This window comes from Poecilia reticulata, linkage group LG15 (assembly GCF_000633615.1).
Source record: "Poecilia reticulata strain Guanapo linkage group LG15, Guppy_female_1.0+MT, whole genome shotgun sequence".
NCBI lineage: Eukaryota > Metazoa > Chordata > Actinopteri > Cyprinodontiformes > Poeciliidae > Poecilia > Poecilia reticulata.
In genome coordinates, this window is record NC_024345.1 from 27,748,508 (window position 1) to 27,764,735 (window position 16,228).

The window sequence follows — 16,228 nt, forward strand, 5'->3', positions numbered from 1 at the left end:
TTTTTTCAGCCTCAGGATGTTCTGCTTCATCTCAATTGAGAGTTCCTTTGACCGCATGTTGTCTGGTCACAGCAACAGCTTCCAAATGCAAAACCACACACCTGGAATCAACCCCAGACCTTTAAACTACTTAATTGATTACAGGTTAACGAGGGAGACGCCTTCTGAGTTAATTGCAGCCCTTAGAGTCCATTGTTCAATTACTTTTGGTCCCTTGAAAAAGAGGAGGCTATGCATTACAGAGCTATAATTCCTAAACCCTTTCTCCGATTTGGATGTGGAAACTCTCATACTGCAGCTGGGAGCGTGCACTTTCAGCCCATATTATATATATAATTGTATTTCTGAACATGTTTTTGTAAACAGCTAAAATAACAAAACTTGTGTCACTGTCCAAATATTTCTGGCTCTAACTGTAAAAACATACAGTATGACTCAAGTAGCGCTTCAGTCATGTTTATTTAATGGGAAATGAAAGTAGTGTCCATTACTGTCGCACTGGTGATTTTATAAAAAATAGTTATATTTCTCAGTATGGATTTGTTTCCCTACCGAATAAATGGACTGAAATAGATTTTTTTTCCAGTGAAATTATGCTTAGATTTCTTTATTTTCAGGTTCTTTATATAACCTCACCAAGGGCATTGATAAATGTTGAGGGCACTTCTCTCTTGAGCTTCAGCAACCCTTTAAATTTTCTCCTGATCAACCACATCTTTTTGCATATTAACAGACCACAACATTCTTTCAAAGAACCATTTTACGAATGCAAAATGTGTTTTGGTCTGTGCAAACTACAGAAAATTTAAACATTTAACAAATCTGGACTCGGAGCTCTGCAGGAATTCATGTAAAAGGAAATAATTTGCAACCAGCGAGGAGGAGGATCAGCAAATTTCAGTCTTCCTGCGCCATGAGGAGAGGTCCAATTATGCGCAATATGTGAAAATACCAGAGTGTGAACAACATCACACCACGCCTGGCTGTGCAGGGATCACAGGAAATGCACTGAAATGCTTGTCAAGTCGGCTTGTAGCCGTTTGAAGATGCAACAGTAGAGTGTTTATTTGCTTTCCGTTGATGCAGCTGAGAGCTGCTCAATTAATGTTCTGACAGGAGTACTCACTCCTGGTCTTTCCTTATTCAGAGTTATTTATCATCCTCTTCTGTGTCTTTGCTTCCCATGAACCGTTTCACAGCTAAAACGTTTAATTGGCTCCATTTCTTGAAAACAAACGTGCAGCTTTTGACTTGCTAACAGACCTCCTCAAATAAACAACTAAAAGGTTTTATCAATTTGTTGGAATGTTTCAAAACTTTCTTTAATTTTGCCAGTTATTTAAATCTGCATAAAAGTTATTGTAGTACAGAAAAAAAACAAAAAACGGGTGGGCTTTTATTGATTTGTTCGCAATTTATTATGAAAAATGTCTTGATAAGAATTTTGATTTGTAATCACTATACATTTCAGTTAATGTTAAAAAATAAAAATTTCAGCACCCAAAAAATATCAGTAAATTAAAAAATGAATAATTAAATGAAGTTTAGTGATATAAATCACTTATTAATGTATATGGCGTCCCAAATAATCTTATATCAAACAGGAATATTTTTGACGCTATGAATAAAATTTCCCTTTGGGGTCAATAATTTGAATATGAAAGCTGTGCCATGCAGTTATCTAGAATGTTTTTTAGATAACTTACGATATCTTATCCTGGTCGCCTCTACTTTAAAGGTAAAATGTTGCGTCTTACCGAGGCCCAACAGGTCCACGGCCGGTTCTGTGCTTTTCTTGGGGCTGGATCTGCACTCCGACTGCAAACACACACAAAAAACAACAAAACACACAAATTAATACCATTTATTTTCACACATAAACTTTCATTGGATGATCATTAGGAACCTGATGATGTTTATGTCACACTACGGTGACCTTTCAAGTTAACTTTATTTTAAATACAGCACCAGATTATCACAAAAAATACATTTACAGCAATGGCAAACAAAATGTATTCATGTTCAAGAAATTAAAATATTCGTCTTCATGAGTCTAGTTTGTAAGAATTAAAGTATCTTTTGAAAATAAAAACTTTTAAGTAGATATTAAACATACTTTTCTTTAACTCCACATTTCCATTATAAAAAATTATAATTTTTTTTATTGGTCTGATGCAATATCGTAATTTTAAATGTCATGTTTTCATGTGCTGCTAAGCCTGGTGGTTGTTTGCTAAGGCAGTCATTCAGTGTTTTTGAGCTAAAAAATGTTTAATGCTGACAGGAAATTTGAAAATATCACTTGATAACTATGTGTTATTGGTAGATTGGAAGGTTAACATGTGAACACCAACGACAAAGTCTTAAAAATGCCAACACTAAAAAAATTAACTCAGTAAATAAGCAATGCTAAGCCTGGTGGGGGCATAAGTAAGGCCTGGTGGCCCGCCAGGCTTATGATACACTGGGGGAAACCCTGTGGAAATAAAGCTGAGATTTGTGACCAAAACTGTTTTGAATACCAAAAACAACGAGTTTTTTTACACACTTTACACTAAATGTTACTTTTAACTCCTGTTTACATTTATAAATGCCTCACATAAAAATAAACACCACACTGAACACTAGTGGGAGCCCAACTGGAAGACAAACTGCAAAAGAGAGTTAAGTTAGAACAACAAAAAAGACAGTGAAGAATGAAGAGAAACAGCAGAGTTTAGAGGGGTTAACACACGGTCCATGAGGGATCTACAATGTTGGTAACAAACCCAATTTCCCTCCGAACAAAAAGATCGATGGACTATATTAGCTTCAATGTCGTTTCCATCCAAGGCAATGAAAACAATTACCGTGTCCATGCCTAATCAAGGATGCTGGGGCTGCGGGTTGATGTGTGTTAGCGCTGCAGCAAAGCTTCGACAACAGCAGCACAAACTGCAGCAGGAAGGTCATTTGTGTTCAGCAGTAAATTTTTGTTTTGTGCTGCGGTCACAGAAACGGATAAAGCAATGCAGAAAATGTTACATTTGCAGAAAGAAAAGGAGGAAGAGCTTCAGCTGAGGAAGGGGATTTGTAAGAATAGACTTTAATTTAAAGTTCATGTAGACTGAAAAGTTTCAAGGTTACTTTGTATAATTATTCAGTGAACAGAAAAGCTTCAGCCGTCTTTGTTGAATTGCAAAATATGCGATTGTTGGAAGTGAATCCTTAGCCTTGACCAATGACTAATGTGAGAACCGCGCATAAACTGAATAGGATCTATATTCAGAAATATCTTGTAAGAAAAGCTGAATAAATCTGGTAATACTGCAGGCTGGGGAAAAAACCCCAGACTCCTTTACGGCTGTCGATTTAATTTACAGTTTACAAAAATTGACATTAGGCTGTCTTTCAGTGCTACAACCCACACAGACGCTATGAGAGGGAGAAAATTCATTAGAGAAAATCCTGAATGACATTGTGATGAAAAGCTCAAACCGTCCACAGTTTTTCAAAAAAGATGCTGACAGATGTAAGGCAATATTTAAAATCAGAGGAAAACTAACATCCTTCTGGTGCCTAATATTTAAGAGAGGACGCAGCGTTTAGGGTTCAATTATGATAACTTCCTACCTTTGGCAGGTTGGTGGAATGAAGCACAAACGTTTGTAAATAATTTAAAAATAAATTATTTAAAAAAATAAAAGATTTGTTGAATGAGTGCAGAATATGAAATTTTTAAAAAAATAAAATAAGAACATAATCAAAACAATACAATTGGAAATAAAATGGAAAGTTAAATGGTTGGAAAATGATTATTACTTTATATCATTCTGTATTTTTAAATACACTAGGAAAGTTCCTTTTTCTTTTGTAGATGTGATATTTGCCACAATACTCACTTTATGACGCCATTTATTTAGATATATTTTTATTGTTGATTTTGGCAGGATCAGTCCTCCATACATTTCCTCTTTGGATTGCATCTGCGTATTTTCAAGAGCTTTAAATATTAGATTTCTTTCTGAATCTGCCTCATGTTTCCTCTTCACCACAATTGAATGAGAAACATTAGCTACTACACATGGCTAATATTCTGTAGCATTAGCATTAGCATTGGTACAGTAACGCAAAATCTTACAGATTGAGCTCCAGCGCTGTTTATTCTTGTTTCGTTTTCTTTTGGAGTTTTTTGGCAGCAGGATTTATCCAACATAAAGTTTTAATGAGCAGCTCATGTTCTTATTACCGTACAGTAAAAAGCACTAAATCTGATTGGATTTGCTAGCAAGAGATAATGGCGCAGCTTTAAAGAGAAAAGGAGAGATCGCGTCAAGTCTTTAGCAGTTCTTCATTTTCACAGCTCAAATGTAAATGTTCGCTTTATTACACAATTCCCACATTGTAAGAACTAGATTTGTGGAAATCGATTATCATAATATAATGGATTTAATGGATTTTAGGTGTTCTCTCTTTCCCAGCTTCAGTTTACTCAACCTGTTGCTTCGCTGTGCAGAATTCATAAAAGCTTAATGTCAAGCCTCTGCCAGCTTGTTCTCTGTGCTGTTTTGCTGATGAGATGTCAGCCAGTTTTGTTCACCTGATAAATTTTGCATGCAAAAGCTAAATGCCAAATTCACAACCTTCTTTTAAATCTCATCTAGCTCTTTTCATAAAATCATCAGTTCTTGCCTTTGTGTTCATCAGATGTGGTAGCTGCCAGGGGGATTTGGGCTTTTTGGATCCAGTTTATATCTTTGATTATTTTTGTAACATTGGTTTCTCATTATTAATGTTAAATGACAGCAAAACAACTACAAAAATAACCATTTAAAACTCTGTGAAAGGCTACTTTACCAAATTACATAAATGCTATAAGAATGACACTGTTGCAATTCAGGTTGAGGCAGCTGTTAAACCTTTTAACAATTTTTGAGAAAAATTTGCAATAAATTCTCAATTATATTATGTTATAATTATGTTAATTATATTAACATAATTGTAGTGAATTTCCACAATAATTCTCAAGAAACTGGAGGGACTGACTGATGTAATTTAGCACTAAAGAGATAAAAACTGCATTGATTTGACTGACAAAAAATTATTTAAGCACACTTAATGTTTAGTCTAGAATCTAGAGGGCCACATAAAAAGCTACGGCGGGCCAGATTTGGCCCACGGGCCTTCTATTTGACACACGTGCTCTAGAATATTATGTCATATAGATCAGTGGTCCCCAACTCCCGGTCCATGGACTGGTGCCGGTCCGTGGACCAATTGGTACCGGGCCGCGCAAGAAATAATTAAATATTTCCGTTTTATGTATTATTTGAGTCTGGAGGATCTTTTATTTTGTAAATCCTTTAACCGGATTCTCTCGGTTACTTGCCGCCAACACTGAGCCCACAACCAGCAAAATGAGTAAGAAACCGATCAGATGCCTTTGGAAGGTTTCTTTGCAAAAGGGAAAAGGCCCAGAGAAGAGACAGGAGCATGGATTTATCCCGGACCGGTAGGTGAGTCCCACATTACAAGCCGCTCTGCGTAACWTGCGGCGACCKGCTGCTAATGAGGCAATGAAGCTTCAAGCTGCTTCGCCACGTAGAGACCAAGCAGGCTGTGGATATAAGCAACACTTCGGGTGTTATTGTCTCTCATCACTCCCAGATGGAACCGTCTCGTTGCAGAGAAACAACCTCAGGGTTCCCGTTAGTCATTATCGTGAGTTAAAATTTTCATGAAAGTAAAATGTTCGTTTTTGTGGCGCTTTTGTATCTTTGAAAGGATATGTAAATGTTACCATAGCGACCAGAGTCAGAGAGCGTTTGGGCAGTGGTTGAGAGGAGATGAGTAGAGCTTGTGAGTCTTAAGTCTGGTTTAGACGGCAAGATTTAAGAATTGTCGGCCGATTCTCCAAACCTCTGTGACCACAGAGCTGATAAAAGTCCAACAAGTTCGATCGGTTCGTGTGTCCAAGGCAGGAGCAACACGAATCGATTCCAGTCACAAAAATCCCGATTCCAAAGGATAATCCAGTAAAACCCCCAACATAGCGGGAATTTAGAATAACCAAACACGGATGACTATTTAGAAACAATAGTGATAGTTTGTGGAGTCATTTTAAGAGATAAAAGATGTAATAAAAAGAAAAGGTGGTGGGTAAAAGACGACGGGAGCAGCCGCTCTATTTGCTGCACTATGATTTGGAGGTGAATATGTTTTTTCATAGTTAACATTTTTAACTGAATAAACATAAACGTTTAATAATGACCTTTACATATAATAATAAACATTTCCACATATCATCTCCGATATCCACCGGACTCAGTTGCGCGATATGTCAGCTGTTTGAGATTCCCCTCTGTTCTGACGTCACAGCGCTTTCTGATTGGCTACCTGTCACATTCGGCAGGTCGTATTCTCGTTCCCAGTCAGGGAAAATCCCACAGGCTGCGATAAAAAGGCCAAGACGACCCCAATTGGGTATATTTAGAATTTAACGGGAACACCAACATGCAGAAGCCTTATCTGACTGTCTGTCCCCCCTTCCCCACACCGGGCCGCAGCAAAATTTCCAAGTCTTGACCGGTCCGCGGTAATAAAAAGGTTGGAGACCACTGATATAGATTATTTCATCGTCTGTCTCATGACGGAAAACAAGGTCACATGCTTAGCGACTGGTGTGAGATAATTATTTTTGCATTGGTTTTTCTAGCGACATGGTTCTGTGCATTATGAAACTTTGCTGCTCTTTCAGAACAAGCCAAACACTTTAAATGTTTTTACTGTCGTGTCATAAACTGAGGCTGAAATTGAGCCCAGGGGTATTTGCAGAGTCTGACACTGAGCTGAATTTGCTGGGACATTCACTCCTTCGAGGATTGGCAGCTGTCCTAAACGTTCCCCACTTGTCGTTAATGCAGAATGATGAACTTTAAATTGTTTGGAAATAGGCTTTTAACACTTCCCATATTGATCGCCAGGCACAGTTGCTTCTCCAGGGCCTTTGCTGGTGTCGTTCCATCTCAGTATTGTGTTTGCAGACACATCAATGCTCCTGGTTTACAGAGGCGGTCACGGTGACAATGATTAGTTAATCAAATGTATTCGAGTAGATTGATTAGAAGCACCTGGCTGATATTCTCCCTCCTATTGAAAGAGCAGCTTGTTTCTCCTCTCTGTGAGAGGAAAATCTGTGGGGAAGAAAGAGTGAGGAGTAAACACTATCAGCAGAAGATAAAAGTGCATAAATGTAGAGGGGCGGACGGTAAGATTGGAAAAGATGGCGGAGGAAAAAATGACAGGAGACGAGAACGGGCATCTGACCAAAAGCAGGAGATGGAAGTGAAGAGAAGTGAGCTGAAATGGCATTACCAATGCACACAGCTGTCTATATCCAGAGGTGTGTGTGTGTGTGTGTGTGTGTGTGTGTGTGTGTGTGTGTGTGTGTGTGTGTGTGTGTGCGCGCGCGTGTGTGTTACACCCCAGTTAGCTGCACTGCTGCTGTTCTCCATCACTCAACAAGATCCGTCACTCAGCTGGTGACACACACAGACACATCTGCACAATCTAAAAGCTTTTGTCACACAGGGTAGATTTTACACGTAAGCAATTCTTCGTCCCTTTTCCATCCACGTGACTCACGTCGTGCCATCAGTGAACTGCAACCACGCCGGCATACGCAGGTAAAGAAGATACTCATGCATGTCAACGCTGTTTCACACAGCGGCTCATAATGTACTGGATAATACACTGAAAAAGATAAATAAATGGGAATGTCTGGTAGTTAATTGAATACTTTGTAGAGTTGTCCCAATGCTAATGGTTCAAACTAAGAAAATTACTCGATATCATAGTAACATTTCTTGAGGTTTCTTTCTAGTTAAAGAGCAGAACATATGACATTTTAATCTCCTTGATTATGGTAAAACCAATAAGTAGGGGATAATCTAGCTCCATTTATAAAATATACTGTAAAAATTCAATTGTCAGGACCAAACAGGAGGAGGGAAGGAAGATGCAATTCATTCAAAATGCTGCTGTTAGAACTAGCAAACATTTACAAACCTGACATGTGGAGAAATTATTGGCTTTCATAAACCAGCAAATGTTATTTCATCATATCTTAGCAATTTACCGTAGCCATGTCTCTTATCAGCTGAAATGTGTCACCCAAGACACATTTTTACAAGCTAGCTTTGCGGTACCGTAACGCTAGGATATTTTTTGCGCTATCTGAAAAATTCCAACAGTTTCTGAAAGAGGAGACGTTGCGCTTTCCAGTATTGGGTTATTACGGTAATTACACTCTCGCCGCTGCAGGGAGCATGTTTTACTTCAATTTAATCTGATGAAACACTCTTTTAATAGCCTGCATGTTGTGAATAACTGCTCCGGTTATGGAGAAATGGGCAAAAATATTTACTCACAGGCCATTTAAAGAACTTCATACAATTAAAATAAGTAAAAATATCCAGGCGGAGATTTGAAACTTAGGGTTAAACACAAAATCATTCTTAGATAATGAGATTTTGGTCTGCTCAGTTCTGTGTATGAGCCGTTTTAGGGACTCCGGTCACTTCAAATCGATATAAGATATTGCTGATCAACTCAACGTTTACACTCGTACATAAAAATGGCTGCAAAATGGTGCTCAGTTATACAACCGTACATCTTTGAACAGCAGAAGTGGAGTCTCCTGCACAACCTAAAAAAATGCAGCAAGTGGTTTCTGGATTGTAAAATCAACAACAAAACAGTCGTCTTTTCCAGCAGCCATTGTACTGTGCGTACAGCGGGTAAAATCAGCTGACCAAAGATGCTAGAGTTCCGCTTGGGCTGCTAGGCAACAGGGCTGGGCTCGGCTGGGGTTGCTAGGTAGTGGCGCAGCGGCCGTCGAATGTGATTTAACAACAGGGGGAAATTTGAAATGGCTCACTTTCTACCAAAATATTAACAGGTTATGTTTCCTTCATTTTTCTGATAAAACACTTTAAATTCCCTCACAAATTAAATCTGCATTTCCTTCAAAGGCAGCAAACATAGTCCAGTAATTCTTGCCAACACAAACTGGTTCCTAAACACGCGCAGAGGCTCGAAAGGCAAGCATCCACAGGGACACAAACACCCCAAACACACACAGTTGGGTGTCGGTGGAAGGTCACGCTGCGGTCTGACGCCTGAAGCGTGAAGGCGGTGTTCAGGGGAAGAGTAGCTAATCAAATAAAACCCCGTCAACAAACACAAAAACTCACACACACTCCAATTTAAAGCAGGTGTTTTTAGAGGTGAATCTTATTTGTCACTAAGCAGCAGAGCATTCTGAGCGTTACGAATCTTGTTTAGGCTGCGGTTGTGAGAGTGACAGCCCGCCTCGGGTTCAGGATTAGCTGGTTAAATTTAATGCCCACCTGTGTTGGAGCAGAAAATCCAAGAATATTTTCAAATTCAAGGGACACACACAGCTGGATTTTTCTTCTCTTTCCTCCTCCTACTCTTTCAGTCGCACACTTTCCCCCTCGAGTTTTTAACAGAAGAAATCAAAGCTGTATGAGCATTTGTGCATCCGTGACGTGTTCTGGGCAACGCTGAGATCAAACTCGCAGTCTAAAGCTGATTTGAGCCGTGAAGGAGCCGGATTGATGCTCACATTGTTGCCACAAAGCTCAAAATAACAATATTTTTGGATAAAGTAATTGGATTTATGGTTCTTTATGAATGCTTTTCTGGTTTCACTGAGCGAGTGACTTTAACAGCCATCATAAATACAAATCTAGAGCGTCTATTCAGAAAGAAAGAAGTTGGCAGCACATCAAGAGACGATTCAGTCTGGAGGAGTTTAATGGGAGGAAAAATGTAAAATCAGCAGAAAACTTTATTTTATTTAGTTTTGTAAACAAAGGCTCAGAAGGACAAAAATGCTCACATACTGTTCTATTTGTTATGATCTGTGTTGTTCAGTATAGTTTGAGATTTTCTGTGTTTAGTCCTGTTTCCCTGTGAGTCTCTGTCCTGTCCTCCCCGTTGATTGATCCCAGCTTTGTCTCGTTCCTGTAATTACCCTCCCAGTGTATTTAGTCTCACCTGTTGTCTGTGTTCCTCGTCGGATCATACATCAGTCGTATAACGTCGTTGTCAGTGTCTTAGTCTGCCGGCACAGTTGAGCTGTGAAGTCCTGTGCCGGCCTTATATCATCGTGTCAGTTTTTTGTTTTGAGTCAGTTGCTACCGGTGCTGAGCCTTTGTGTTTTCCGCTCTGCCGTGTCGCCTGCTTGTTTTGGACTGTCGAGCTATCATTAAATTCTCCATCTTCACCATACCTGGGTCTCAGCGTTTCTCCTCACCACTTCCACCCACCAAACCTCTGACACTATTCAATTAGCAATTACCAAGATTGGACCTTATTAGCTTGTTTGCTTTTTAGCTTGAAGTAACGTTTGCTCACTGTAGGCGGACCAACTACTGAGTAAACCACAGACTGCTTATGAGTAGAAAAGTAGAATAAAAACAGCCACATCATGACTCAGTCACATAAAACTGGCTGGTTATTTTTAGCTACATGCTTAAACACAATTGAAAAGGGAAAACTGTAGGAGTTAAAACAGTTGAGTTAGAATTATGTGTCTGGAATTATGCCAAAAATGCAGCACAAAAAAAGAGCGGTGCTCAATCTCAGCAGAAGTGATGCGCTCTGTGCAGGTGTTTGTGCATATCTGAATTAAATTTGGGTCAGTGCGTGCATTCATCCCCACCTCCATCTTTGGTGTATGTGTATTTCCTGGCTAAACTGCAAACTGGACTCTTTCCTCCACTAGAGCAAATCCGCCTTATGCACCAGCTTCTTCATTGCTGCACTATTGATCCCTTGACTGCACATCCGTGGTGCATGAAGAGTGTGTGTGTGTGTGTGTGTGTGTGTGTGTGTGTGTGTGTGTGTGTKTGTGTGTGTGTGTGTGTGTGTGAGAAGGTGTGGGACTGTCAGCTACACAGCGCTGCTTCTTTGGCTGTCCTTCACACCCTCCGCTCAAACTAACTCCAATCGACCGTGGATATTTTTCTAGCCTCAGTAATTCCTCGTCCTGCTGCTGCTTGATGTTTGTGTTCTTCAGTCGCACCCAATCTCATGAGTCTCAACGAACAGAGTAGGGTTGTAGGAGGTTTAGGTCAGTTTTATTTAATTTTTACTTTTTATTTGTCAATTTCGGTTAGTTTTAGGGTATATTTGGTAGTTTTAATTAATTATTAGTTAAATATTATAAAATTTTAGCTTAGTTTTTATTAAATACAGCTCAGGAATAAAATAAGCTGCCACTGCACTGAACCCCATTGAAAACCTCCTGGTTATTCCCCCAAATATTGATTTCTGAACTCTTCCCGAGTTAAAACATTAGTGTTGTTGTTTCTAAATGAATATGAACTTATCTGATATGAACTTGCATCTTCTTTGTTATTTTTCCTATTTCTTATTTTCTGCAAATAAATGCTGCATTTTTGCTTGGAATTTCTGAGAGATGTTGTCAGTAGTTCATAGAATAAAAGTTCATTTTACTCAAACATAAACCTACAAAGAGTAAGATCAGAAAAACTAATCATTTTAAGTGGGCTCTTACATTTTTCTAAAGCTGTGTAGTAGTAGTTTTAGGTTTATTTTTTAATGTTTTGGTTCGTTTTTAGGTGCAGAACTCAAAAAGACCAAAATATTGAACTGTGACTATGTATATGTAATTGATTGGGTAATGGATACTCAACAGAAGATACCATTTTTCAAAAAATGTATTCAACTATGGAGAACAACCAACTGACTCTGGTACTTTCTCTGGAATACCAAAATTTGCCAACAGCTGCCACAAACTGCTTGTGAGAGGAAACAGGGCGAGAGAGAGGTGAGAGAGTACCAAGGACTGAACGATATGGCTGAAAAATGTATGACGATAAGTTAGTTTCTCTTATATAAGTGTACGATGATATTTGCACTAGAAACTAGACCAAAAATGCCTGGTAAGATTTTGTGTTTTTGCAGTGTTCAGCTTCCATTAGGAACCACCACGAGTGACACCATCGTCCATGCAGGAAAGCAGCCGCTTGTTGTTTTTGATTATTTATTCATGGGTTGGTAGACAAAGACAACATGCAGCAGCCGTCTTACTGGGTGACAGTAATTCAGTGTTTGCCACAGACGCACAGAGAGTTAGGAGAAGGGAAGCGGAGGGAGACAGCAGTGGGGACAAATGAAGGAGATATGGAGATGAATGAAGGTGAGGAGAGAATGAAAACAACTGGAGAGATAATAAGAGTCTCCCCCTGAAAATCAAGGAGTGTTTTTGTAAAAATATAAGGGGGGAATACTCAGCGTCTCAGTAGAGATTTCCCATCGTTGTCAAGGTTATTTCACTCGATTAAATAACTCTGAAATCAAGTCTAAATAAATCAGACTTAAATAAAGTGGCCTGACTTCCTGGTTCTCTAGGAAACCATAGGCTGACTTTTCTAAAGCATTCCAACTGCTTAGAAAAAGTTGTAACTGGGTGCTCTGGTGCAAGTTTTGGTCTAAAAGAGTTGTTATTTAGCAGTTTTTCTGCGTTATTTTTCCATTTGCTGTGAAGCTGACTAACTTATTCATACACAGTAAAAATGCCAGTGTTGAATTAACACCCAAAAGTGTCTATATGTGGTCCAAGTCAGCAGGTGTTAAAGTAACACCTTTGAAAGTGTTAAAAGATTGACACCCATGTTTTTGTTAAATTAACATTTGTCTATAATACTGAAATGGGTTTAAGAAAAGTTTAACTTTCCATTTCTGTGTGTTGTTGTGAATATTTTCCACTGGATTTGATTGATATTGGCACCTTGTGGGTCAATTAATTACATTTTTTAACACCACATTATGTTTTGTGATTAACACTACACTGGTGTTACTTTTAATATATTTTAACACTAACACCTTTGTAATGTTAATGGGACTCTGTATTGTTGAATTTAACACCCGCCGACTTGGACACATATAGACACTTTTGGGTGTTAATTCAACACTGGCATTTTTACTGTGTACCCATATCTCCAGGTTTCATTTTGTGTCTTTTATAATGTGATTCAGGGGGTGCGAAATAATACGATGCCATTAAAAGATTAATTTATTGTAGAGCTCTTGACATATTTTTAGATCTGAGGCCGTTTCTAAATCCTGGTTACCATCAAACTGTTTCTACAGGCTAACGTCTGGACCGGCAGATCCCTGAGCAGCTCCTAATCTTTTCATTTTTTTATGTTCTGTGCAGCGATGGGAGCCATAATAGCAATGAAGGGGCCACTTCAACATTAGGTGGGTGATCAGAAAGTGCTGACTGGTGTACAGATCCAACATTGGGCTTTTAGCTATAATTACAACAACTCCAAACAAGCAAAGAGGGTTAACAGCTTATTGATCGAGTGCACCCAATACTTTGCCATTAATGTACCTTTTTGTTCATTGCGGGCTAAATAAAAGCAGGTTTTAACATTAAAAAAGGACATAAGAGGAGAATATTGGTCATTTTATCACGATTTCCCACATATAACCTCATTCAGTGTGAAAAATATAGACCTCTAGAAGTCCAATCCCTCCTTGTAATTAAGAATAAGATCACCTGAAAGCCAAGCGCAGGTGAATAAATCGTGCATTTCCTTTGTACCCAATCTTTTTGAAGCCTTGAGTGCAAACACATCCTCCAAGATGCCAGCTTCCAATCAGTGCTGCAGTTTAATTATTGGCTGGAGGCACTGGATTGGAAGTAAGGAGAAAGACACAAAGGTGAGCTCTGGCAGTCCCAATCTAGCTGGATAAAAATAGTTCACAGAACAGCAGAGAGAGAAGAAAGACAACCACTTGATATTCTACTTTCAGAGCCTACTTGTATAAAATCCTACCATGTGGATTTTCTTACTGTAGGATTGAATGAAGAGTGTATTTCATATCTGCTGCACGTCTAATAAAAGAAGACAGAGTTGAAAAGTCAGTGGTACTGGTTAATTTCCACCTATATGCATAACCTATCTCTGTTTATACATCTACGTACATTTATACAAGTATCTATAGACATTTATCCATCTACATGCTATTCAATATGAAGGAGTTCAGTGAAAAGATGCTTGAGTGACTGGTGGAGGTCAACGATCAAGACGCTATGCTATCGAGTAAAGAAAAACGCCACATGAATTACTAAAAGGAGGAAAATGAACTCATTTCAGCTTCAGGAAAGGAAATCTGAACCAGAAGGTTTTTGCTTCTGACTGCGGGTCAATCGAGGTTAGTCTTACTGAATGGTAATACTTTACTGTGGGTGTGGGAACGAAACCTGTTTGAACTGGCACTTTAGTCACAATATTGCAATTAAACTACTTTGTTAAAGACAAAAATTTGTCTCTTTTTAACAAGTTGCAGCAGATGAAAAGTTGCAGTTGTATTTCGGTGTTTTCACACAGCAATCCAGTAGATTTGGTTTGATTTTGGGAAAAAATCTCAACATTTGTTACATTTTCAGATAAAACCCTTTGAAAAACCTGTTTCCTAACTCACCTGTGGTGGCGCTGCACCAAGAACCACTGAAGGAAACGACACAAAAACCTCTGAAGAAAACACTGAGCGCAACTTCCTTCTTTGTGAAATGTAAAACAAAGATGAAGTGGGGTCAGATTTTAGCGGTTGTGGGATTTCTTTTTTTCTTTGGCAAACGATCCTCAGATATTTGTGCCACTGGCGCTAGACTGTTGAGTTTGTATTGGTTGTATTTACCCAGAATGCCCTGCGCTATCATCTGCTTCCTGCTTTTGGAGCGGCCTCCAGTATGTTTGGCATTCACATATAAATTCAAACTGCTCCAGAGTTCACATCAACTGAACTGAGACAGATGTCAGAGTTTACCTTTTTTTTTTTTTTTTTTTAATTGATTTAGAAACCACAACACTAGTTGTAGAGTCAAATCTTAATGCTTGGTGTTGTCATAAAAGCTCAAAGACGTCTGCATGTGTTTGATTCAGGATGAATATTGATGCCCTGCCTAAACTCAGCCAAGAAATGAACAAACCAAATTATGTGCTGACTCATCTGAAGCTTGTAGAGATAATACAGGACAGAAAAACGCTGCACAAGCTGCTCGGTGTAGCAGATAGCATCACACACGCTCTTCAACAGAGCTGGGCAGTCCTGGTCCTCAGGGTCCAATATTGTGTCGATTTTAGTTGTCGATTTTAGTTGTCTCCCTGCTTGAGCACATCTGATTTCAATGAACGGCTCATTAGCATGCTGCTGCAGAACTCAGTGGAGTGCAGAGCAGCTAATTCAACCATCTGAATCAGGGGTCTGGAGCAGAAACGCATTAAAAACATGAAGGCGTCAAGATCTTGAAGAACACATTTTCCCAACTACGCAACACAAACTTCAATTAAGGTTTTCATCAGCTGCAGTAAAGACAAGGTGCAAACAAAGGCTTCCTGTTGCTCATAAGCAAAATTCACTATTTGCACATTTTCATACTTCCACTTGTGTTTCTACTGCTTTTAAAAACACCCAGCCATTTTTTGCCAATAAGTTAATCTTCTTTGGTGTCTGGAAAATGAGCCAATTCAAAAACCTCCCAATTATTGAGTCGACGGGCACTGTGCCGTTACCTAGCAACCACAGCGGAATTGCACCCGTCACCTAGCAACCCAATCTGAGCTCCAGCATGTTCAGTCAGCTGGTTTTACTGCTTCATGCGCCGTATAATGGCTGCTGGAAAAGAGAAAAGTGCTTTGCTGCTGACTTATCAACCAGAAACCACGTGCCGCATTCTTGTTGGTTGTGCTTCTGCTTTTCAAATATGTAAATTTGCATAATTATTGAATTTAAAGTGACTCTGAAAGGAGTACAAATTAGGCAGAACTGACCACACTAAAATCTCATTACGTAGAATAATTTGGGGCAAAAAATGTTCTGTACTGCCGACAGGCCTATCCTTAACTGTTTAAGGAAGCATAATAGGCCACGTTTCATTTTTATCTTTGGTTTTCGATTAACTAGAACAATCTAATTTCTCATATTTAGCATAGCAGCACTGAACCAGTAACAAATTGTTATATTCTGTAACACTGAACTCCATAAAACCCTCTGTTAAGAAAAATCCATTCGTTATAATGAAAATATGATATAAATACACAGCTCGCATTATCAATCATTACTACTATGTAACCAACTCTGTGTTACATAATGAATGTTTTACTTCATTTTCCTCGATCTG

At 38.9% G+C, this 16,228-nt stretch overlaps 1 protein-coding gene across 1 annotated transcript in view; it reads right to left on the reverse strand.

Annotated features, from left to right (window-relative positions):
- LOC103477312 (stromal membrane-associated protein 1) overlaps positions 1 to 16,228 on the reverse strand; it is a 79,029-nt gene that overhangs the window by 27,243 nt on the left and 35,558 nt on the right. The window contains exon 7 of the mRNA XM_008430360.2: positions 1,758 to 1,818. Coding sequence (XP_008428582.1) covers positions 1,758 to 1,818 — 61 coding nt within the window. The remainder of the gene's footprint in view (positions 1 to 1,757; positions 1,819 to 16,228) is intronic.